Raw genomic sequence first — 24,345 nt, 5'->3', positions numbered from 1 at the left:
ACTTTGAAGTTAAGCTGAGTTTCAATCTTCAGGGGAAATTAATTTTGTCTTCATTTGGTAGTCTGGAAAATGGTGAGTTGTTTTTTAAATAAGGAGGATCAAACTAGTCAGTTTTGCTATACTGGGAATTCCAACTCTTAGGGGTCAGCTGTTATCGTGAAAGCAGACTCCTCTGGAGACCAGGGACCAGATGTAACTAAGTGAACAACAGCTAGCTAGCTTCCATGCAAGCAAGAGCCCATATAATCTTAGACCCACAAAGAAGGATGGTCTGCTGGTACCTTTGTGGCTAAGGTAAAGAAACAGTTTAGATATTTATTAACTCACTTAGATCTCATAACAACCACATGAAATTATTATTATCGCGTCATTTTTCAGATAAGGAAACGAGATGAAATGATGTGCCCATAAATGGTTGAACCGGAATTTTAACCCAGGAAATCCTAGTTAAAATTTAGCACCAGTTCCTAAAGCTCTAAGCTCTTACCCACTACAGTAAGCTTCTTCTTAAATATGTGAAGGACTAACCCTGACATGAAAAGTCTGGAAATGAAATTGCATCAGTGGAAACACTTTATCTGCTTTTATATTCTGGGATAGTTTCAATTTAGTGAAATTTCGTTTGAAAAAACGAGTCTAAATGTTCTTGACGTGAGGAAATAAGGAGGCCAATACAGAAGTCACAAAACATGATGCGGATTGTACTGATACGCATTAGGGTTGCAAATGATAAAACCTGTGCCCAAGTCTGTCATTAGTGATGAAGCACTCTATGAGGCGTTGAGATTCATTCTGTGGCCCCTAAGTGTCATTACAAAGGTAACCCATTCCTTCCCGGAGAAGTTGATTCCTTATTGGCCACGTGGTTACACCTAAAATACATTTCAACCTCTGTTCTGTTTAGCCACACCCCTTTCATACAGACCACACCTGTTGATTCACAAAGCGCTGCGTAAGCAAAGGGAATATCGCGAGAACTCTACATTGTCTCCCATCTGACGTTTTCAGCGGTGGTTGTCGCTTTTGTTCTCGCGATATTTTCGGGTGAACGGGAGCCCGGCGGCCCGGGCTTCTGCGAAACATGGCGGTCGGCTGGTACCATAACACAAGGTAAAATACTGAAAGCCCGCCGGGTGATGTTCTCCCAATTGTTCCAAGGCTGTTCCGGTAGTGAATGCGGTTAAGGGGGCTAAGAGTCTGTCATGGGGTTGGTTCCCTGTCTTCATCACTGTCTTTTGGTGAGAGGGCCGGACTGGGGAGCCGCTCCACCTCCCCCGGGGGCGTTACTGGCAGGACCCTGGGCAGCGCAGCGCGGGGGAGCTCCCTTCTTCTCAGTCCGGTGTCTGTGCGCTGTCTTGCAACCGGAAGGAGTTTAAGTGCTTCTCCGATAGCTGCTAACCCTGACCCATTGCTTCTCGCTGTGCCCTGTGCCCCGGTGGCTCCTCTCGTCCTCAGGGAGAAAGGTCCCGCGTTGTGAAGACCAGCCGGATCGTGTCCCTATCTTCCCGGGTGTCTGGCTCCCCACCCCCATTCAGACCAATACCAAATTCTTGGCAGCAAGTTGCTCTCTTTCAGAAAGACCGAGGTCTTGGCCTCGTCTCCAGAGTTTCGCACGCCGCCTGGGGGAATGAGAAAGGGGCAGGTCTGGCAAGATGCTTTGGGAGAGACTGGTCTGAGTGTAACTACTTTTCTTAAACCCTCGAGGTTTAAGAAACCCTCGGAAGGTAACTTGTCAATTCGTGGTAGAGAATAGCCTTGGATATAGCTTATATATAGAGTTGATAGGTCATTGTTTGAGAAAACATGTTTAGGTAACTTTTGTATTTGGGATTTAGTGCCCTCGAACTTCGTGCAAAGTTACATAATGTCTGTTAAAATGTTGCAAGACTGGCTTTCAGAGGCAATTAAAGATACCTTTAAAAACAGGAGTTATTAATATGTTTGAAGTTGTATTTAAGTAATTGCCTAGCCTGATACATAAACTCTAAAATTCAGGAGGTTTGCTTGTTTTGTTTATTGATATCTTTAAGTTGGTGCAGTTATTCCAGTTCGAAAAACATGAAAAAAAATAAATTTCATTGTTTTGGGAGGAGGAAGAGAGGAGTTTTGTTTTGCTTTTTTTGATAGTAAACTGTAGTACACAACTGAATTGAAATGGCTTGAGGGTACAGATCATAAAAATATATCAAGATTGAAAGATCTCTCAAAGGAAATCAGGCGTCTCCTGGAACATCAAAAAAGAATTAGAAGAAAAAAATTTATTTTATTTAGGGGTTAATGGTTTAATTGGAAGAAATGGTGAAACTTATTTTTAAATTTTTTTTTTCAACGTTTTTTAATTTATTTTTGGGACAGAGAGAGACAGAGCATGAACGGGGGAGGGGCAGAGAGAGAGGGAGACACAGAATCGGAAACAGGCTCCAGGCTCCGAGCCATCAGCCCAGAGCCTGACGCTGGGCTCGAACTCACAGACCGCGAGATCGTGACCTGGCTGAAGTCGGACGCTTAACCGACTGCGCCACCCAGGCGCCCCATGGTGAAACTTATTTTTAATAGACATTACCTTAGGCATTCTAGCAGCTAACAAATCCTATTTAACAGTTTTTCTGTATTTATTCTGTTTCTGCCTTTTAATGTCACAATAAGCAAGTTAACCTCTTTGTGTCTTAGTTTCCTTATCTGCAAAATGGGAATAAGAATAATAATACCTAACACTAAAAGGTAGTTGGTGAGGATTAAATGAGTTAAAATATGCAAAGCACTTAGAACAATGCCTGTCATATAGTTAGCATGCATTAAATGTTAGCCCTTGTTGTTTTAACATTTCTGTTCCTAACTTCTGTAGTTACTTAAGATGTTACTGGGGCGCCTGGGTGGCTCAGTCTGTTAAGCATCCGACTTCGGCTCAGGTCATGATCTCACGGTCAGTGAGTTCGAGACCCACGTCAGGCTCTGTGCTGGCAGCTCAGAGCCTGGAGCCTGCTTCGGATTCTGTGTCTCCCTCTCTCTCTGGCCCTCCTCTGTTCATGCTCTGTCTCTCTCTGTCTCAAAAATAAATAAACATTAAAAAAAAAATTAAAAAAAAAGATGTTACCTTGGTACTTAGTCAAATTAAAGACTGAAGAAGACACTTTTTTTTTTTTTTGATGTTTATTTTTGAGAGTGGAAGTGGGGTGGGGGGGGACAGGGCAAAGAGAGGGGGACTGAGAATCCAAGCTCTGCGCTGACAGGCTGACAGCAGCAAGCCTGAAGAACGGGGCTTCTTCAAACTGCATCAGGACCTGAGCCCATGTCATTGCTCAACTGACTGAGCCACCCAGGTGCCCCCCAAGAAGACACCTTTTAAAGTAATTTCTTTCTGATCCCTAAAGTGATTAAACACTCTTCTTTTATGTGGTTAATATGTCTTTAAACTCCATCTTCCAGTTGCTTGCTTTCTTAAGCTGTTATCCTCTATTAATTGCTGAGGTACAAATTGCTCCTTTCTACTACATATGGTCTTATTACAGTCTAGGTCAGTACTGCTCTTGGTGCTAGTTAACCCATTCTCCTTGCATTTGGAGATACTCGTTCTGTTATAAATGTATTTCTCCTGTCCTTGACCTTTTTCCACTTCAGTTTTGTATACTTTTTTTAAAAAAGTTTATTTATTTTTGACAGAGAGCGTGAGTGGGGGAGGGGCAGAGAGAGAGAGGGAGAGAGAGAATCCCAAGCAGGCTTTTTACTGTCAGGGCAGAGCCCAATGTGGGGCTTGAACCCGCATGTGAGATCATGACCTGAGCCGAAACCAAGAGTCAGATGCTTAACTGACTAAGCCATGCAGGCGTCCCTCAATTTTGTACACTTTGATTCAGTAGTTAGTATACTCAGTGTATTATTTGAGGAGGATTATATTTGTCCTTGCTTCACATTGCTACTAGGCACTTCCAAATTGTGTTGCCATCACTCTACAGTCTCTTCTCTTAGCTTTTCTATCACTTTATATCATCTTCATTCTGTTCATGACATTAACTAACCTCAGATACTATCCCACTTTCCTCAAAGACTTAAGCATAAATTTCAAGTATCCTACAAATGTTTGTATTTCTTTTGAGAATTAGAAACATTTATCAAATGACTCATTTTTATCTTGGTTAGAAACTGTGAGGTAGCCTTTATGCCTCCCTCCCTCCTTTTAAAGTAAAATATAATAGACGATTCTGTGATGCTGAGGATTTTTTCAAAATTGTCACAGCTAATAAGGGCCTAGGTAGTAACCCAAGTTTTTCTGACCACAAAATTCATATTTATACCACCTTACTCAGCTTCCAAGTATACTTTTTTAAAAATAACTTTGCAGGTTATTACATTTATTTGAATTATGTTGGGGTAAACAATTTTAAGAATAACAAGAACTCTTGTAAAAGGTCTAAGTTGTAAAGTGAAAAGAATTAAGTACTTTTGGGTGATAGTATTTGTCAATTGAAACTAAGTTATCGTTCATAAAAAATTTTTAGTGTAAAGTATTCTAATGCAATATAATCAAATAATTTAAAGTTATAGGTAAGTAGTTTTGCTTTTTGTTTCTGAAGTTTGTTGATGGCCTGGATAATACCTGTTTTGTGTCCTTTCTCATTCTTATTAATGGCTTGTATTAGTTTCACGGGGCTGCTCTCACAAATTCCCATAAACTGAATGGCTTAAAAACGTCAACATTTATTATCTCACAGTTCTGGAGGCCAGCAGACGGGAAATCAAGGTCTTGGCAAGGCCATGTTCCCTCTGGCTGTTCTAGGAAAGAACCTTCCTTGCATCCTGTCGCACTTGGGTACTCCTTGGCTCTTCTTGGCTTGTAGATGCATGACTCTTATCTCTGCCGCTGTCTTCACATGGCATTCTCTCCTGGTTGTGTCTCTTCAAATGGACTTCTGATAAGAACAAGAGTCATTGGATTTTGGGCCACCCTAATCCAGTTGATCTCATCTTAACTAATTACATTTTCAAAGATTCAACTACCATATTTCCACATAAGGTCCATTCACAAATACCAAGATTAGGACTTCCATGTATCCTTTTAGGGGACCCAGTTCAACCCACAGCATGGTCATATATATTAACCAATTAAATATTTCTCATGTTGCCAAATATATATTAAAAATAGAAGTTAGCTCATAAAATGTGGGTAGCAGGAGTAAAATTGTTTCTCCATTTTTGTTTGGAGAAGTAAACTTAATTGAGCAGACTTTAAAAGGTGTCATGAGGGGCGCCTGGGTGGCGCAGTCGGTTGAGCGTCCGACTTCAGCCAGGTCACGATCTCGCGGTCCGTGAGTTCGAGCCCCGCGTCAGGCTCTGGGCTGATGGCTCGGAGCCTGGAGCCTGTTTCCGATTCTGTGTCTCCCTCTCTCTCTGCCCCTCCCCCGTTCATGCTCTGTCTCTCTCTGTCCCAAAAATAAATTAAAAACGTTGAAAAAAAAAAAAATTTGAAAAAAAAAAAAAGGTGTCATGAACTCTGTTTTAATTTTAGCAAAACATTTTATAGTCTCATATTCAAATGGATGCAATGATGAACTATGGGCTTTGTTGACATTATTTAGATTGAGGGTTGATAATGTGTGTCTGTGTTCCGGCATGAAAGGTGGTTTCTTATTTCTTACGCAGTTTTTCAAAGCATTGTCTTAGTCTCAACTATTATCAATGACTTCCTGGACTTTTTTTTGTTTGTTTGCTTCTTAATATACATGACAGCTTAGGGAAGATATTGAAGAAAACAGTCTGGAGATTGGGAAAGTATGAGGAGCAGCACCAATCAGTGGGCAAAAAATTCTAATGCAATGGCTTCTAAATTTTTAGATTATGTGGACCAGCACAAAATATAGAGGGAATACAGGGAAAGGGGCTGGATTTGAGGACTGATGTAGAATTGCAGTTTTTAATTTCAGTAAAGCAGGACATCCAAAAACAAAAGAAACAAAAACCTCTATTACCCACTTTTATCATTTCATAAAAGAATTGACACACATAAAAAAGGAAGGAAATACTCTCCAATAAAATATTTTTAATTTGAATAAATTTAGCTTAAAAGTTTCATTTTTTTTTTTTTATTTAGGTTCAGAAAATTTTCTAATAGCATGGCAGTGACTTCTGGAAACCAGTGATTTGGCGTATTTCTAAATGCATTTTTAAAAGTGGCTGACCAAGCTAGACGGTGAAGGAAATAGAGTGGGGATGGGAGCAGTGGGACTGGATAACGGGGAGAAGTCCAGTGTACTGAAAACACAGGGAAAATGAAGAGCAAATTCTGTCCTAGTTAGTAAATTAAAGAGCTGGAAGGATAATTGGTTCTGCTCAGAGAGGAAAACTAGTGTTTTGGATTTTGGAGATGGAACTGTTTTGAAAGTTATAAGAGAAGCCAAAAATGGTCTCGCTTGTGTGTGGCTTTGCATAGATGGAGGTCACTGGCTTAGAAAAACTGTTACATTTACATGGTAAAAGCATTATCATTGTGAATAAATGCCACAGGATGAGTGTCATAGGGTCATGACTTGCAAAGGACTGTGAAGGAATGGGGAAGAAGAGAAGCATATTGAATGATCCAGGTGCTAAAGTTACTAAAGAAATTTTAAATAGATCCAGACGTTACTAGAAGATGATCACAAGTACTGAAGTATCAGTGTGCACTGTGGTTTGGAGCATGGACTCTGGAGCCAAGTTGTTTGGGTTCGAATACAGGTTCTACCACTTGCTGTGTGTCCCTGCAGATACTACCTGACTGTTCTGTGCCTCAGTTTCCTTATCTATAAATGAGAATAAAAATAGTATCATCTTTATAGAGTCATTTAGAGGATTAAATGAATAAATAAATAATTCAAATAATACCTAACGTAAAATAAGAAAGCTATAATTCTGGGTAGTATATGTGTTCATTATTATTTTTTTAAAGATTTATTTATTTTTGAGAGAGAGTGCATGTGCATGAGTGGGGGGTGGGCAGACAGGGAGGGAGGGAGAGAATCCCAAACAAGCTCTGCACTGACAGTGCAGAGCCTGATATGGGGCTTGAACTCTCAAACCATGAGATCATGACCTGAGCTGAAATCAAGAGCCAGATGTTCAACATACTGAGTCACCCAGGCACCCCTGTGTTTATTATTATTAGAAGTAGACTTGAAAAGGGAAGAAATGGTTGAGAAATCATAATAAAACACCGACTGCCTTACCTGGTGAGTCTCAGAAATGAAGTAAGGATTTGAAGGGCATTACCACCAGGAGAATGTCAAGTGTCGTGAAGAAAGCAGATAAAAGGATTGCTTTCAGAAAAACAGAAGTTATTGGACAACTTGTTCATATCAGAACAGTGGCTCTGTAGAGTAGAGTGGCAAGTATTGGAGATGGAATGAGTTTCTTTGATGATGCAGGTTAGTGCTGGACTAACAGGAATGGGACAGGAGGAGTAGCAGAGAGGCAAGGTGCTCCATTCTAGAAGAGTAATCATGGAAAACAGGAATGGAAAATGCTAGATGGAGGCGGGGAGGTAGCCAGGTAGGAGGAGTGCTGAATAAGCTGTGTGAATTGTTAGAAGTTTATAAAACTTACTAGCTGCTTGTCATATCTTTATATTTATATATAATATAAAAGAACATATTTATAAAACTTATAAAAATATAGCAAGTTTAGGAGTAAAATTCAGTTTTGTCATTTGCTCAGCCATGCTATACCTATTATGTGCCAACCACTGTTCTAGGTACTAGGACTACTATAATGAAAAAAACAAAAATTCCTCTCCTTGTGGATCTTATATTTTTATATATTTACTTATCTTAACTGTTTTGATTGGTAAGCTGTGCTATCATGGGTATTTCTGGGAAAATTTCCTTCCTTCATATTTTGGGGAATGTCCCACCTTTTTTTTTTTTCTTTCCTTTCATATTTATTGTATACCTCTGTGCCAGGCATTGGAGATACACAGATCAAGTTAGGGTTCCTGCCCTAACATTAGAGTGGAGAAAACAGAAAGTTAAACAAGCAATTAATTGAGTCTGAATTGCCTTTGGAATGACCCCATGAAAATATAGAAAGCAAAAATATATGTCTGCAGAGAGATTTGTACTGGGAATAAAGATTTGAGAAGAATGGGCATATAAATGGAAATTGAAGGGAGGGGAGATCACTAGGAAAGAGAGTCGGAGGAGGGCCTAGAGCTGAATCTGAGTGGAAGAAGAATCTGCATAGTAAACCAAAGTTCTTAGAGATAGAATGAAAATCAGGAATATAGTATTATTTAAGGCAAGGTAAGATGCTGTTTCAAGAAGAAAAAGAATTGATAAACTATTTTTTCAGAGGCAAAATTAGGTAAGGACTAGAAAGTGTCCATAGAATTTTATACTGAAGAAGTTGTTCATGGGGTGGTTGGGTGGCTCAGTCAGTTGAGTGTCCGACTTAGGCTCAGGTCACGATCTTGTGGTCCGTGAGTTCAAGCCCCATGTTGGGCTCTTTGGTGACAGCTCAGAGCCTGGAGCCTGATTCAGATTCTGTCTTCTTCTCTCTCTGCTCCTCCCCTGTTCTCATTCTTTCTCTCTCTCTCAAAAATAAATAAACATTAAAAAAAAAGTTGTTCATGACTTAGAGCAAATTTAGTTAAGAGTTGAACATGTAGTGAGGAAGTAATCACACTGTACAAATGGGGACAATTCATTCTTTTTTTTTTTGTTTTTAAAGTAAACTCTACCCCTAATGTGAGGCTCGAACTCACCCTGAGATCAAGAGTCACATGCCCTGTGAGTCGCAGCCAGGTGCCCTGACAATTCATCCTTTTAAGTTTGGTTTATAGATAAGCAGCCAGAGATCTATAGTTGGAGTTGGACTTGATCTTAAATGCAGAGTTTCGTTTTAAAGACAAGCGGTTTGAACGTATTTAATATTTAACCCCAATAGGAACAAATGAGTAGAAATTGAAAGATTGAAGAAGGATCGGTCTTGGTGCAGTTACCACTAAGCAGGTACAGAAAATAAATGTGATTGCTCAGAGTTGAACAAACTTAGGGAGCACAGCTTATGCTTACAAACAGAAGCATAATTTACAAATGAGAATACCAGTTTTATGACTGTTATGGGGATCAGAAATTCATCTGTCTTGTCTACGTGTCTCTTTTTTCCTTAAGAAAAACATACACATGAGAACCAAAATTATAATCCGAAGGCCACGTTGTGTTTATGGAATAGAAAAGAGAAGTGTTTTTAATGGCAAATGAAATCAGTCTATTATTGCATCCAAACTTCACTTTAGGACTGATTAGTAGTGCCCCTGGTTAGGGACTAGTGTCTTTTGGACAGTGTTCATGATCACTGCCAGTTTTTACTTCTCAGACTCTCCTTTTTCTTCATGAATGCCCTTTATATGGCCTATTCTTTCTGTATTAATCCTACCCATGGATTTCAGACAAGTCTTTTTGCTTTCTTCTAGAGACCTTCTTTTTCTTTTAGTGACTTCCACAACTATTTGATTTATTCTGTTAGGTGCTGATTTTAGTCATACAGCTTTGATTTTTGGTAATGCTTTATAGCATCACCAATAGTCTTATAAAAATTACACAGATATTTGAGAATTCAGTTATTTTCATGGCTTTATAACATATTTTAGATATAGTTGGCATACTGATCAAAAAAAGAATACCAAGCAGTCCATTTTTAAATATTTTTATTTCAATACATACTTATTTTATTTATTTATTTATTTAATTTATTTATTTAAAAATAATTTGGAAAGTCCAAAATTTTCTTAAAAAAGACAGTAAAATCCTCCCATGATCTACTTTTAACATTTTTGCATATAGACTTTGAATCAGTTTCTTGTAAAATTTTCCTTTTGTTTCCCATGAAACTATATGTATGACCTTCTAGTCTTTTCCTAATGTATATGAGTATTTTCCTGTCATTAAATGTTTTCTTTTTTAAGATTTTCAGTGTTTACATAGATTCAGAGCTTTTAATTCACTATAGTTTTTATATTGACTACCAGATATTTGTTTCTAGCTTCAGTATTTTAAAATGACATGAAAATTATCCTCATAGGGCGCCTGGATGGCTCAGACGATTAAACATCTGACTTTGATTCAGGTCAAGATCTCACGGTTCATGAATTTGAACCCCACGCCAGGCTCTGTGCTGACAGCTCAGAGCCTGGATCCTGCTTCAAATTCTGTGTCTCCCTCTCTCTCTGCCCCTCCCCCAATCACCTTGTGTCTCTCTCCCTCTCAAAAATAAACAAACATTAAAAAATTTAAAAAAAAAGGAAAATTATCCTTTCAATCAAAGTTTTAGTGACACCAGATTATTATTTTAGGATACCTTCCTAAAAAGGGAATTCACTTAGTCAAAAGGGTAGTGGTGAATATTTATATTCTTGCTAGCAATATAGATGAGTGTGCCTATTTTATTTACTTCATTGTAATCTATTAGTGGGAATATATTAATATATTTGTTAATTTAATAGAAGGAAAGTTATTTCTTATTTTAATTTATACATTTAAATATTATGAATGTCAAGTACTTTTCACTTTTTGCTGTTTAATGTGTTTGTGTGTATAAATTGCCTTTCATTAGTATTTTTTTGTCAGAGTGAGATGGAGAAAGGTGAGGTTCAGCTAAGTGTTAAGGTTTTTTTCTCAAGGAGGAATGAGATTGTTAAGTTGTTTCAAGAACATTTGTCACTTACCTAAAATTAAAAGAAACCTTTGTATCTTTTTTGGAGGATTCATTTATTCATCATTTATTCCTTAGCATGACTATATGAAAGAAGAAGAAGGTTTTCCTGAAGATGAGGCGACTGAATCGGAAAAAAACCTTGAGTTTGGTGAAAGAGTTGGATGCCTTTCCAAAGGTTCCTGACAGCTATGTAGAGACTTCAGCCAGTGGGGGTACAGGTAAGTATCAGTTCAGATTAAAACTCCCTTACTAAGTGCAACTTCTCGGTGAGCCAGTCAGCTCATACAGAAATGTAGCCATGAGGAACTCATCAGTGAATTGCATACCTGTGACTGCTCTGTCCTCATGTCACACTGCCCTAATTTTATTGTCATATACATTCTCTTTGGCATCTAACCAAGAGCAGTCTATGCATTTAGCAGTATTTATTAAAACATTACTGAACAACTTAATCCAATTTTACTGCTTTGGTGCTCTTGAGTTATGTATAATTATATATAAATAGAATTGAACTTGGAGGAAGTTATTTAATGTTGAACTGCTTGAGTTCTACTTTGGTTAAGAATAAATCAATTTAGACATTATAACAGAAATTCTTAAATTTCACATTGTTGGAGAAGGGCAGCATGAGGTAATAGTTAAGAGCTTTGACTCTAGAACCAGACTGTCTGGATTTAAATCCCACCTCTTCCCCTTCCTAAGTACCTGACTTTGAGGAAGTTAACTTAATCCATCTATGCTTTAGTTTTTTCTTCCATGAAATGGGGATATCAGTATTTCCCTGGCAGGGTTACTTTAGTGATTAAATAAATTAATATTTATAAAATGTTTAAAACAGTACCTGTTACAAATAGGAGTATTTATTAAATAAAATAAATACGAAATATATAAGAAAAATTTGCAACTATGACAGTATTTACTATTATTTCTTTCCCCATGAAGAGCTAATAAAATAGCATATTTCACATAAGATTGATATTTCATTTGGTAAAGTATAGTAAGGGGGTTGCTATTTCTAACCTGCAATTAAGTTTTAATGAAAACAGTGCAAGTTGTTGCATGATCCATTTTAAGTGTGTTATGTCATAATATCTGATAGTTCTCTTATTTTTGTCAAATCTTTTACCTGTTTTTATAAATGAAGTGATATATTTGGGAGATTCTAAAGTAGATGAGAGTTTTATTAGAGATTTGGAAATGTTGAGTTTCTGGCACACAGATTGTTATCGCTTAGGAATTAGTCTAGGAATTTAGACTAGGAATTAGGAACTAGCAATTTAAACTAGGAATTAGTCTAATTTTGTTTTTTATAGGTTGGGCTACAGGCATGGATGATGCATTTTTAATTATGAGGGTACTGCTTTCAAATTTGTACTGTAAAACTATGCTTACTTTCATCATTTATCATATCTATGGCACTGCTGTACATTAGAAAAGAACAATTTTGTGTGTCGTAAAATTTTGGCAAATCTATTTAGTGAGAGATACCTTTAGTACTGCTGAGATAAAATGTTTTCTCAATAGTAGAAGTGCTGTGTTTATGTTTGTGCTCAGTAAATCCTCATTTTTTAACTATTTTAGAAATCTATGTGAATATTTTAAGAAAAGCCTTTTAGAGTAGTATCCATTTATGTGGCAATCATATAAGGACTTTCTTTGCTAATTTTAATCCCACTTAAAATAGTTTCCCGTTGTTTCCTTTTTAAAAATTGTTTTAATTCTGTTTTGTTTGTTTGCTTTCTCAGTTTCTCTAATAGCATTTACCACTATGGCTTTATTAACCATAATGGAATTTTCAGTATATCAAGATACATGGATGAAGTATGAATATGAAGTAGATAAGGATTTTTCTAGGTAACTTCTTTTTTCTTTTTGAAATACTTTTAGACTCAAATTGTTTTGAAGATAACATACCTTCTTTTTAAAAATTTTTCTAACTTTTTATATGTGGTTTATTTTAGTTATGAAGAAATAGTACTGGAAAATTCTCTTTAATTGCATGCATTAGGTGAAATATTTTAGAATCATTTCAATCCTGGTTAAATTCTAAAAGAGATTTTCTTGAATTAATATGCACTTGTATAAAAAAGGTTAGGAGGACATAATATATATTTAGGCGTTTTAATGGTAGAAATTGTTTAATGTTTTGAAACTGTTTACTCTTTAGATTTTGAACTATCTTACTGACTTGTGTGAGCTGGAAAAGTGTCTAAAAGCTACATTGTGTATGCTTAAAACTAGATTTATATAAATTACATCTAAATACAATTTTAATGTAAATAGTGTCATCTTTAAACCTTTGAAAATATATTCTTTTATTTGTATTTGGATTTTTTAATGATTGAAGATAACAGGTTTATAATATTAAGACTGCACTGGGGGGGGCGCCTGGATGGGTCAGTCGCTTAAACGTCCAACTTTGGCTCAGGTCATGATCTCACAGTTCGTGAGTTTGAGCCCCACATCGGGCTCTGTGCTGATAGCTCAGAGCCTGGAGCCTGCTTTGGATTCTGTGCCTCCTTCCATCTCTGTCCCTCCCCCAATTGTGCTCTGTCTCTGTCTCTCAAAAATAAGTAAATGTGTTTAAAAAAAAAAAAAAAAAAAAAAAAAAAGACTGCATTGGATGGTGGGCAGGGGTGGGGAGGGGGACATTTACTTCTCAGTTCCTATTCCAGCTCTGCCGTTTACTAGCTATGTGACTTTCAGGAAGTTACTAAATCTGTATCTGCATGTGCTTTAGTCTCCTTTTTCATAAAATGGGGATAATTATAGCACCTTCCTCATGGGCTTAATGAGAATTAAGTAAGGCAGTATTTGTAAATTGCTGTGTAACCTTGGGCAAATAACACAACTGACTTCTTTTGGGCCTCAGTTTCTTTGTCTATAGTATGAGTATTATTCTTGATACCATTAGTTTTCAAAGAGTTTGTTGTTTTAAGCACCAGTGAATCACTTTTTGCTTTTTTTCCAATGAAGTATTTCATAGGTTACCACGTAAGCCAAGTGGGGATGCCCAGAAGCTTGGCCACTTCACCTTATTCTCTGGTTCCTACAGCATCTCCTGAGTCATTTGGAGCACAGTTTGAACTCTAGACAGTTTTAAGACTCTATGGAAGCTCCAAAAATCTGTAATTCCTATTGAAACAAGATAAAATTATTAGAATGAAAAAGTTTTTGATTGGAAGTACAGGATGGAACTGATATGATTGTACTCATTCTGTTATTCACTGATGACTGATTAATTTTGATACTTGAAAATTAATTTGATTTGCAAATAAGGCATTGACTGAGCCTTTTTTAAAGGCCATGCAAAATTTTAAACATCATAGTGTTGTTTTTTTTCTTTTTCTGGTAGTTTGTGCATTTACCCTGAGCCACACAGACCTAGTTTTCAATATACCACTTCAGTCAGGCATTTAGGCTGCTTTGAACACCACCGGCTTATCTGCAAAACTGAAGCTGTATACTTTATAGGTCCATGATAGGGAATAAAAATTTAATATTTGTAGGGCATCAGGCATAATGCCTGATATATGATATTTATTTGATAAGTAGAGGAGAAAGACTTGTAATTCCTAACTCTTGATTTGGAAAGTTTTACGTTTTCAAAAGAATATTCTATATAAGGTTTATGTAAACAGAGGTAGACTTTTCTGAGTTGCTTGGAGTTATTGTTGAGTTTGTTGAATTACCATTATCAAATTAAAGGATATTGTGTTAAAAACCTGTGACATCAGAAAGGCTTTTAGAATTGCAAAATAGAATTTTTACTTTCAAAATGCCTTTGTGTTGGCCATAATAAATGCTATCCAGTTATTTATTTATTTTTTAATTACTTTTTAATCTTTATTTTTGAGAGAGAGTGAGAGAGAGATTGCAAGCAGGGGAGGGGCAGAGAGAGAGGGAGACCTAGAATCTGAAGCAGGGTCTAGGCTCTGAGCTGTCAGCACAGAGCCTGATGTGGGGCTCGTATTCACTAAACGTGAGTCCGTAACCCGAGCTGGAGTTGGACTCTTAACAGACTGAGCCACCCAGGCTCCTATCCAGTTTCTAATCAACATATTTTATTCTGTTTGAAATCTGAGTTTTCATAGATCAGTTGATTTATGTTTCTTATATTTTGTTGATCACTTGGTAATACTAATACTTTCTTTTTGTCTTTTTAGCAAATTGAGAATCAATATAGATATTACTGTTGCTATGAAGTGTCAATGTAAGTACACATTAACTTGATGAATCCATTTATTATGTTTTAAACAATTGCTAGTAAGTAAAACCACTGGTGGTGCCTTAACTTTATTTTTTCCTTTATGATATCTTAAGATGCTGTGGTAATGTTATTTAATAATGCAAGTTATTTTTTTACCCAGCTTATATTCTTTAAATTTCTTCTCCATAAAAAGGAGATTTAACTTTCATATTAGTATAATTAAAAAGAAAATCAGAGGAAATTCTTGTGAGTTAGAGTTCTAATTTGGGTGTATCATTTATTTCTTATTTGGAGTACCAGTTTTACACCCATGCTCTACAAACATATCCTGTTTGACTGTTTTGGTTTACTACTCTTTACTTTTACTTATGCATATTAAAATATGGATTCAAGTCTTTTTTTTTTTTTAATTTTTTTTAACGTTTATTTATTTTTGAGATAGAGAGAGAGACAGAGCATGAATGGGGGAGGGTCAGAGAGAGGGAGACACAGAATCCGAAACAGGCTCCAGGCTCTGAGCTGTCAGCACAGAGCCCGACGTGGGGCTCGAACTCACGGACCGCGAGACCCTGACCTGAGCCGAAGTCGGCCGCCCAACCGACTGAGCCACCCAGGCGCCCCTGGATTCAAGTCTTTTAACTTAATAATGATGATACTTTTTTCTGTTTTCTTGTTGCTTCATTTGATTATACTGCTAGAAGTAGAAAAATGTTAATATGCTAGATAGATAGTGTTTAGATCAGTATTGCTGTCAAAAATGAGGATGCTTTTGCATGAAAGATATCTTTTGAATTACTGCCTAAAATGTGAAGACAAAGAAGTTAGTATTTCACATAAAAATTTTTTAACTGTGAAATAGTTTTATCTAATTAAGGAGATTAATTTCTGGGAGATTTCATTGAGAAAAACTTTAAATCTCTTTTTTCATTTATTTTTCCTTATGGTAGTTGTTTTAGGAGTAAAGAAACACATATTTATGAGTCTGTGTTATTACTGAATATATCATATTTTGCTTTATTTTAGATGTTTGAATACCATTAAAATTTTAGTCTTTTCAAAATAAACTTTTTCTATTTGTTGATTTTTAAAAAGTCATCAGTAGTTTTCTCCTAAAATTTCTTTTAATTTCTAAAAATAATTCTTGTATTTAATATTTCATAGGTATATGAAGCCATTTAGTACTTGTGATTAGGTTCTTGACCATTTTTGCAAAGCTCTTCAGTGAAGTGAGTTTACGCTTTTTACTATAAGAATATGAAATTACATTACATTTCATAATATTTACTGAACAAGAACTAGAAAAAGTATTATCGATTTTTTGGAATACTTTCCAGAAGTATTTTGGAATACTTTCCACCAAAACTATGTAATGCTACTTATTTGAAGAAATAAGTGGTATAGGCAAATGATTATGTATGTTTGAATTTTCTGTTAGTCATCTCTGTTTGTTAATTTATATCAGATATAGTTTGGCTCTGAACATAGAATGTAAAACTTCTAATTTTTTAATGCAGATGTTGGAGCAGATGTATTGGATTTAGCAGAAACAATGGTTGCATCTGCCGACGGTCTAGTTTATGAACCAGTAAGTTTAATGCACATGTTTTTTTTAATTAATATGCTTTGAGGTATTGTTTTCTTGAAGACAGTTTTGATATTTGCTTTTAGTTTTGTATGAGCTAGACTTTTTTTTTTTATTCAAAAGTAATCCATATTCTTTACGAAGATTTGGGGGGGGAGTTATATCTAATCCCAAAGTCTTGAGATAACCATTGTTAATTGGATAAGGCTGTAAAGTCTGTTTTATAACCTTATTTGTGTTTTATATTTTTTGTTAATGCTTCCTAATAGTTTTCTCTTTTCTTATAGTTGCTTTAATGATGAAATTTTCTTCTTTTCTTTGAATGATTTGGAATGATTTGGAAATTCTGTCCTATTTGTATCGTACCTTTACCAAATTTAAGTCTAGAAATGTTTCAGCTGTATTTCTCTTATCATAATCAAGAATGAAGCAATATCTAGAGGAGAAATTTTCTATGCATTTACTTCTCTCTTCTTCATATTTCCATTTCCCAAAGTTAGTGAAATCCTGACATTCTTCTACTGTTGGCAGAGTACGAGTTGTGTATAACCAATTTATCAGAAACACCACCACATAACAGGGGCAGGTAAAACACATTACAGGAGCAGGTGATAATAAGTCATGATAACCAGCTCTAAAGAAGCTTTAGGGAATAAAGAATGGAACTCCCAGCCCCTTTGAGTTGCTCACTGCTTTGTTGGCATTGTGGTACTTATGTTTATCCATGCATTCTTGAGTTCTTTTGTTTATCATCGACAGTTGTGAACACTTCTTTAAGCAAATTGCAAAGTGAAGACTAAAGGTGATGGAGAAGGATTAGAAGTAGCTGAATTTCATGGGAAAAAAAAAAAGGAAGCCTTTAGGTCAGTTTTGATTACCAAATTATTTGTAGCTTATAGCAATAAAATATGTTTATGCCTTTTGAAACACACTTTTTAAGTAGAGATTTCTAAAGAAAAGACAACTTTGTTATTGCCACGCTGAATCTCTCTGCTCCCTAATTCCTGTATTCTCACTCAAAAAAAACTGATTTCACAGTAATTTTTTATGAGGTTAGGTACCTTACACATTCAGGTACCATGTTATCACATATTAAACTAGTATCTAGAGATGTAGATCCCGATAATTATTAGACACTTATGATGTTTGTATTACATTTCATACTATTAAGAATAATTACTGTTTTAACTCTGTTTTATTGCTTTTATTTTCTACCATTCTTTATTTTTTATCATTTTGCAGAAGGACTTTTTGAGACTTCTTAATCAGTAAGAATATGTGGGTTATATTTTATAGACTGTAGCACAACTGCCTACGCCATTCTGTTCTTCATACATGTGAGTTTAGCTCAGGATATGGTGTTTTGTATTCAGAACTTTATAGACCTTCCTTCATTGTTTTCTGATGCAATTATTTTTTCCTTCACGTATAACCTTTTCATGCTTGAATGCTTTTTTCTTTTACTTTTGCAATTCACATATTTATCCCATATATCCAGGTGTGGATCCCCTTTGGGTGTGGATTTTTTTGTTTTTGTTTGTTCTTTGGTTCTTGTTGATCTTAATGATCTGAATTTTAAAGTTTATATGTGTGTATATATATGTGTGTATACACACACACACACATATACACACACTCATATACACACACACACACACACACTTTTTGGCTTGTTTATCTGCTTTAATTTTGTTTAAAGCAATGGTTTTACCTCTGCTTTTTAAAATTCTTATATGATGCTGAATCTCATGGAGTGGTTCTCAATATTCTTATCAATTCTTACATTAGATGTGTATTTCATACTTCTCTGAGTTCTGAGAAATTACCTTGATCCAGCATGACCTATCTTCTTTTCAGTGCCTTCATTATATTTTAAAATTCAATGATTATATTCTATATCTTTAATATCTCATAGATCATTCCATTTTTTTCCTGTCTGCATGATGCTAAATGTCGGTGAGAAATAATTAGAAAAACGTAACACTTTTCTTCTTATTCCTAGCAATGGTATCATAGAGGAAAATTAGCCCTCATACTTGAGATTGACCACTTTTTTCAAGTTAATGAATCTTTTTATACATTCATTTATTTATTTATTTTCTTGTCTAATTTTAGAATGGGGATATAAAGTGGCCCATTAAGTGATTGAGAGTTGAAATAGACTGTTGAGTTATGTCAGTTCCTATCTGACCCACCTTCTCCAACACACACACACTTTTTTTTTCATACCTAGATGAAAGGGTATAGATTTAGATATACTGTGTTTCTTTTTTTTTGATCCTTATTTTTGAGAGAGAGACAGAGCATGAGCAGCGGACAAACAGAGAGAGAGAGGCAGACAGAATCTGAAGCAGTCTCTAGGCTCTGAGCTGTCAGCACAGAGCTCAACATGGGGCTCAAACTCATGAACCATAAGATGATGACTTGAACCGAAGTTGGATGCTTAACCGACTGAGCCACCCAGGTGCCCCTATATTGTGTTTCTTTTAAATCATGTTAGAGCTTAAGATGCTTTTGAAGAGGAAGGAAGAAGTTGGTATTTGGTCCAGGATAGTGGAGTGGTCCACCAGGGCCCTCCCAAATTTTCTTTTCTGTGTTTGTTTTGACAGGCTAAATTGAGCTAGGGTAACTCCTCTTTCTTTATCTCATGTGACCATCCTCATTAGCAACCAGCTGTGGCAGCATTCTTGCTTAACTTAGAACACTGTCCATGCCACATAAGAGCTAGGAATAACACTGCTTTGGAATGTCCTCACCATGTGGTCTCTGGCACTTGATTGAACTCCTGAAAGTGCTTCTAGGGTAGAGACTGCTTCTTCCTTGGGTGTCTTACTATCTTTTATCACTGTTGCCTCTCTTACTCTGAATTAAGGACTTTCCTTGTTTCCTAATATAAACTTCTCTGTCCCATGAAATAAATTATGTCTTGGACTCTTTTCTCACTTTAGTGTCCCTTTCACCCTTGTATGCAAGCTTGCATAACTTCTTGATGATTTCTAGCATGGGGATGTGAATTTAAAATTATTTAAAATGATAATATAGATTGTGTCCTCATTTTATGTTTCTCTGAACATTGTGAAAATTTGGTTTTGAGGAGACTTAATCATCTTTAACCTCCCCTCTAAAATTAAAAAAAATTTTTTTTTTAAATATTTATTTACTTTTGAGAGAGAGAGAGAGAGAGAGAGAGCACCAGTGAGTGAGCAGGGGAGAGGCAGAGAGAAAGGGAGACACAGAATCTGAAGGAGGCTCCAGGCTCTGAGCTGTCAGCACAGAGCCGGACGTGGGGCTCGAACTCACAAACTGCGAGATCATGCCCTGAGCCAAAGTCAGATGCTTAACCAACTGAGCCACCCAGGCACCCCTAAAATTTACTTACACTTTTTCTTTAGCATTCTCTCCTTATTCTGAGTGGCTGTCATTCCTACTCTTTTTTCACATTTGTTAAGTCCCTGATTTTGTTTACATATATTTTCTGGAGAGCTTGTCTCTCTAGCTAGATTTTTAAGCTCCTGAAAAGCATTAATTTTATCCTTTCTTCTTTGTTTCACAAAATGTGAAGTATAGGTGCCTTGTTAGATAATAGGCACTAAGGAATATGTTAGAATTACGCAATTGTAACAAGATTATTGATTATTACATTGTCAACAGTTAGTCATCTCTTTCAGTCACTTGTGGAATAGGAAAGCTTTATTTAAATTTAACTGTCGTATGGGGTGTGTGGGTGGCTCAGTCAGTTGAGCCTCGGACTCTTGATTTCGGCTCTCCGGGTCATGGGATGAAGTCCTGTGTCAGGCTCCACACTGAGCATGGAGTCTGCTTGAGACTCTTTCCCCTCCTGCTCCCCCCCAACAACAAAAAAATTAAATTTAACTGTCATATAATTAAAAGTCATGTCTTGGCCAGAAAGGTAGGAACTTAAAAATACTTAATTGTATACTTTTTATTAGTAATTTTTAAAATGTTCAGTACTTCTGGTAAGTATTCGTTCCTTTGTCCTAATTTATATTAAAATATTTAGATAATGCTTCCGATTCTGTGTCTCCCTCTCTCTCTGCCCCTCCCCCATTCATGCTCTGTCTCTCTCGGTCTCAAAAATAAACATTAAAAAAAAAATTAAAAAAAAATATTTAGGTAAAAATTATCAATATAAAATTATTTGAGAAAATGTTTACTTGTTTTTATGTTTTCATACTTACTATCCTAATATGTACTCTGAATATTAAAAACTTAACCCTAATAGCTTTACTAGTTTCCAACTTGTGATCACACATTATGCTATGAGAGTTACTACTTTGCTATTTACTATCATATTTCATTACTATTTCTTTACTTAAAAGAATTTAAAAAATGGCGGAAAAGTGAGGAATCTGACAGCTGGGTTTATATATGGACTCTTACAGTCTCTGATTTTGGAAGAAGTTTTTAACCTATTGAGCTTCTTCCTCACATAAAAAAAGGCAAGAATAATAACAAACTCAGAGCTTATTCTGAAGGTTCAATGAAGTGATGAATTAAGTAACATAGTACGTAGCATGTGGTAGGCTACTCAGTAGATCCTTTACCCACATGCTAAGCACTACACTAAGCAGTTTGGGGAAGTCAAAGGAAGAATCACATAGTCCCTACCTTCAAAAGTTTTATTTACAAGGTAACTGGGAAGCAGTTGCACGCAGCCTCTTGTTTGCCATCGTGTGTTTTACAGATGTTAGCATTTTCCTTGTGTGATATGGTGGGAAAAGGGTGGGAAACATGCTGTAGACAAGTTCAGCAGGAGTAATCAGATAATTTCATTGTAATCAGAAAGATGGAGGCAATTTAACCTGGAGGATATGGTATGTAGGATTTTGACAGACATGAGGGTCACAATTACAGGAGACGAAGTTCCCAGGTTGGTATAATTAAATTACCAAAGGCAGAGATGTAGAACTATTTGATAGAATGAAGGCTTCTTCCACTTTGATTAAAAAACTGAGGATTTTATAGAGAGAGAGTAGTAGGTTAGGAGCCGATTATGGAGGGATAACTAATATTGCTAAATTTAAAAAGTAGAATCTATATGCTTTGTTATGATTACCTTTATAAAAATCAAAAGTGGGCCTTTTTATTGCAAGGTTAAATTGTGGATATTGCCACAAAGCATGGAAAGCTTGCATATTTCCCTCTGATTCTACAAGTCACCTAGTCTGACTTTGAATTCATGAAGATAGTACTTAAATACAGTTTCTTGAATTATTCCTTATTTTATTCATACATTTGGGAATTATAGGGCAATTTGTGTAGCTTGTTTCAAAATTGTTGATTTCATCGTGGCATCTTTCTGGCAACAATGTGGGCTTTGGATGCTTGGATATTACAGTTGAGCTTTATGTTTTTCTTTTTCTTTTATAAAAACTTTCATGCACGTATCATTTAAATGATTTTAAGTCCTAAAATACCATTTTGTACATATGCCAGATTATCAGCTTATAGTCATTCCTATAAATGTGGATAACTGTAACAGGTAAATATTTGTGATCAGTAAAATTTCTTTATATTGGTTTTGAGTAAGAATATTATAGATTATATTTTTTCACTTACAGAAGATTAAATGTAAATCATGAATACTTGTTTTTATCAGTATTATAAATTTGTTACTTGCTCAAAGAAATTTTTTTTTTTAATTATGATATAAAAGCCAAGAGAAATTGACAGTGCTAGTGATTATGTTTTCCTTTATTTCAGGTAATATTTGATCTTTCACCACAGCAAAAAGAGTGGCAGAGGTAATAAGTGAATTAAAGTATTGTGGTCCATGAAATCTGGATCAAATTTTCTCTATTTTGTCCATTTTGAATTATTCATAGATTTAACATTTTTCTGGGCAGTTTTAGGGGTGAAATATTAACAGAATATAATATTTAATCTTTATAATTTCAGAAATATTGTCAAATTATAGGAGAGTTTTGTATAATGTTTTCTCTAGTGTACTTTGAATCATAAGTACATTTTAGTTTTCATTTAAAATTTTATTATTTAAAAATTTATAAGGCAATATGTGATCATTTAAAATTCAATTTGAATATAAAGGATATGAAGTAAAGGGTATATATTAAAAGTAAAAGCCTCTTCATTATTACTCTTAGTGCTGCTGACTAGCAGTTATAACTAGAGTTAAATTTCTTTTGTAGCCTAGAAATTTTCTGTTAATTTACAATTTTCTGTATGTTTGCATATTTGCTTATGTTTTATTTTTCCCATTACAAATGGTATCTTTCTATACATTCATTCTAGAACTTGCTTTTTTCTACGTAGCCTGGTATTTTGGACATCTTCCCATTTCACTACATACAGCATTCTGATAAACTATAGTTCTTATTTAATTTGATTTTTATCACTGGGCATTTAGATTATTTGCAGGATTCTAATATTAAAAACAATGCTTAATGAAAATTCTTGAACCTAATTCCTTATATACTGGTGTGAATATGTGTAAGTGTGTGTAAGTGTATAGAAATGGAATTTCTCTTTCATAGGATATTTAATTAACATACTGATAAGTTCTTATCACAAAGAAAAAAATTTGTAACTATGTGAGATGATGGTTGTTAACTTATGGGGTGATCGTTTTGCAAAATAGAAATATGTCAAATCGTATATTGTACACTTTAAACTTATACAATGTGATATGTCAAGTGTATCTCAATAAAACTGTGAAAAAATACATTTTGATAAGTGATGCCAAAATATCTTTACTTACACTCCAAAACTGATAGTATTTGTTTCTACACAACCTCACCAATAGTGGGTATAACTAAGGCTTTTTTGCTTTTGCCAATTCTGTGGGTGAAAATAGTATTATGCTTTTTTTAAATTAACATTTCTTTATGAATGAATCACTTGAATATCTTTATGGATTTTTTTTCCTGTTGCATTTCTTTTTGTGTGAAACTGCTCATTCATGCCCTATGCCCATTTTGCTTGGTTGTTGGTTTTTTTTTTTCTTGATAATTTTAAATAGTCCTTTGTATATTAAAGAAAGTAGTCCTTTGTTATAAATGGTTCCCCCACCCCTACTCCCATATAGTGCTGTTTTTTTTTTCTTTTTCTTTTTTTTTTCTTTTTTGTTTCCAGGGCTTACAAAGGCTCTACCTAATTTAAGATTATTGCCAAAACAAAAAAACAAAAACCCTTTTTCCCATTTTTTTTTCCTTTTTTTCTTTCTAAGTACATTTCAAAGGCATTTCTCTTTTAATTTCCAGTTTTGCCATTTGGGGAGATTTTAAAATTGAGGTTGAAATCAAATGTAGTTGTCTCTGGGCTTGTAGTGCTTTTAGTAGAAAGCCATCCAGAGATGAAAGACATTACTTTAATCCAGAACTATTAAAGTGAGAAGCCTCCTTTCACATGGAATTTTATTCAGTGTTCAAGACACTGTGTTTTTACTATTAAAATGATGGCTGTTTTCCATAACAGAGGGTTTTTTTTCATATCTTCATATATGGAATATAAGCTTAGATATTGGTATATTTGAGACAAAAGTTATACACAGAGTTTGCTGTCTTCAACCTCTTTTTCCATTGCTCAGCACTGAAATTGGACTCTGGAAATACAAGACACACATCAAATAAGAAACTTTCAGTTTCTGGTAGCATTAGATCCAAAGATTTTGTCTTGAGACGTGTGAATCTGAAGATGGGATCTGGTTGTTGAATCTTCGTAGATTATCAATTCTGCTTCTAAACAAATATTCTAGAATGGACTAGAGACACCGAAGGACTAACATCCTGAATAATGTACATATTAAATGGTTCTTTACCTTTAGAGTTTGCTGAAAGAGATGAAGTTTTCTTTCAGTTGGTATTCTGCTTTTTAAAAATATTTAAGATCCCAG

General features: G+C 35.3%; 1 protein-coding gene across 1 annotated transcript in view; it reads left to right on the top strand.

The window, feature by feature from the left end:
* Positions 1-1,005: 1,005 nt before the first annotated feature.
* ERGIC2 (ERGIC and golgi 2) overlaps positions 1,006-24,345 on the top strand; it is a 41,740-nt gene continuing 18,400 nt past the window's right edge. The window contains exons 1-6 of the mRNA XM_049625221.1: positions 1,006-1,110; positions 10,756-10,898; positions 12,426-12,534; positions 14,847-14,893; positions 16,405-16,475; positions 22,197-22,237. Of these exons, the coding sequence (XP_049481178.1) occupies positions 10,793-10,898; positions 12,426-12,534; positions 14,847-14,893; positions 16,405-16,475; positions 22,197-22,237 (374 nt within the window). The 5' untranslated portion in view covers positions 1,006-1,110; positions 10,756-10,792. The remainder of the gene's footprint in view (positions 1,111-10,755; positions 10,899-12,425; positions 12,535-14,846; positions 14,894-16,404; positions 16,476-22,196; positions 22,238-24,345) is intronic.

This window comes from Panthera uncia, chromosome B4, assembly GCF_023721935.1.
Source record: "Panthera uncia isolate 11264 chromosome B4, Puncia_PCG_1.0, whole genome shotgun sequence".
Taxonomy (NCBI): Eukaryota; Metazoa; Chordata; class Mammalia; order Carnivora; family Felidae; genus Panthera; species Panthera uncia.
This window is presented reverse-complemented; position numbering and strand designations above follow the sequence as displayed.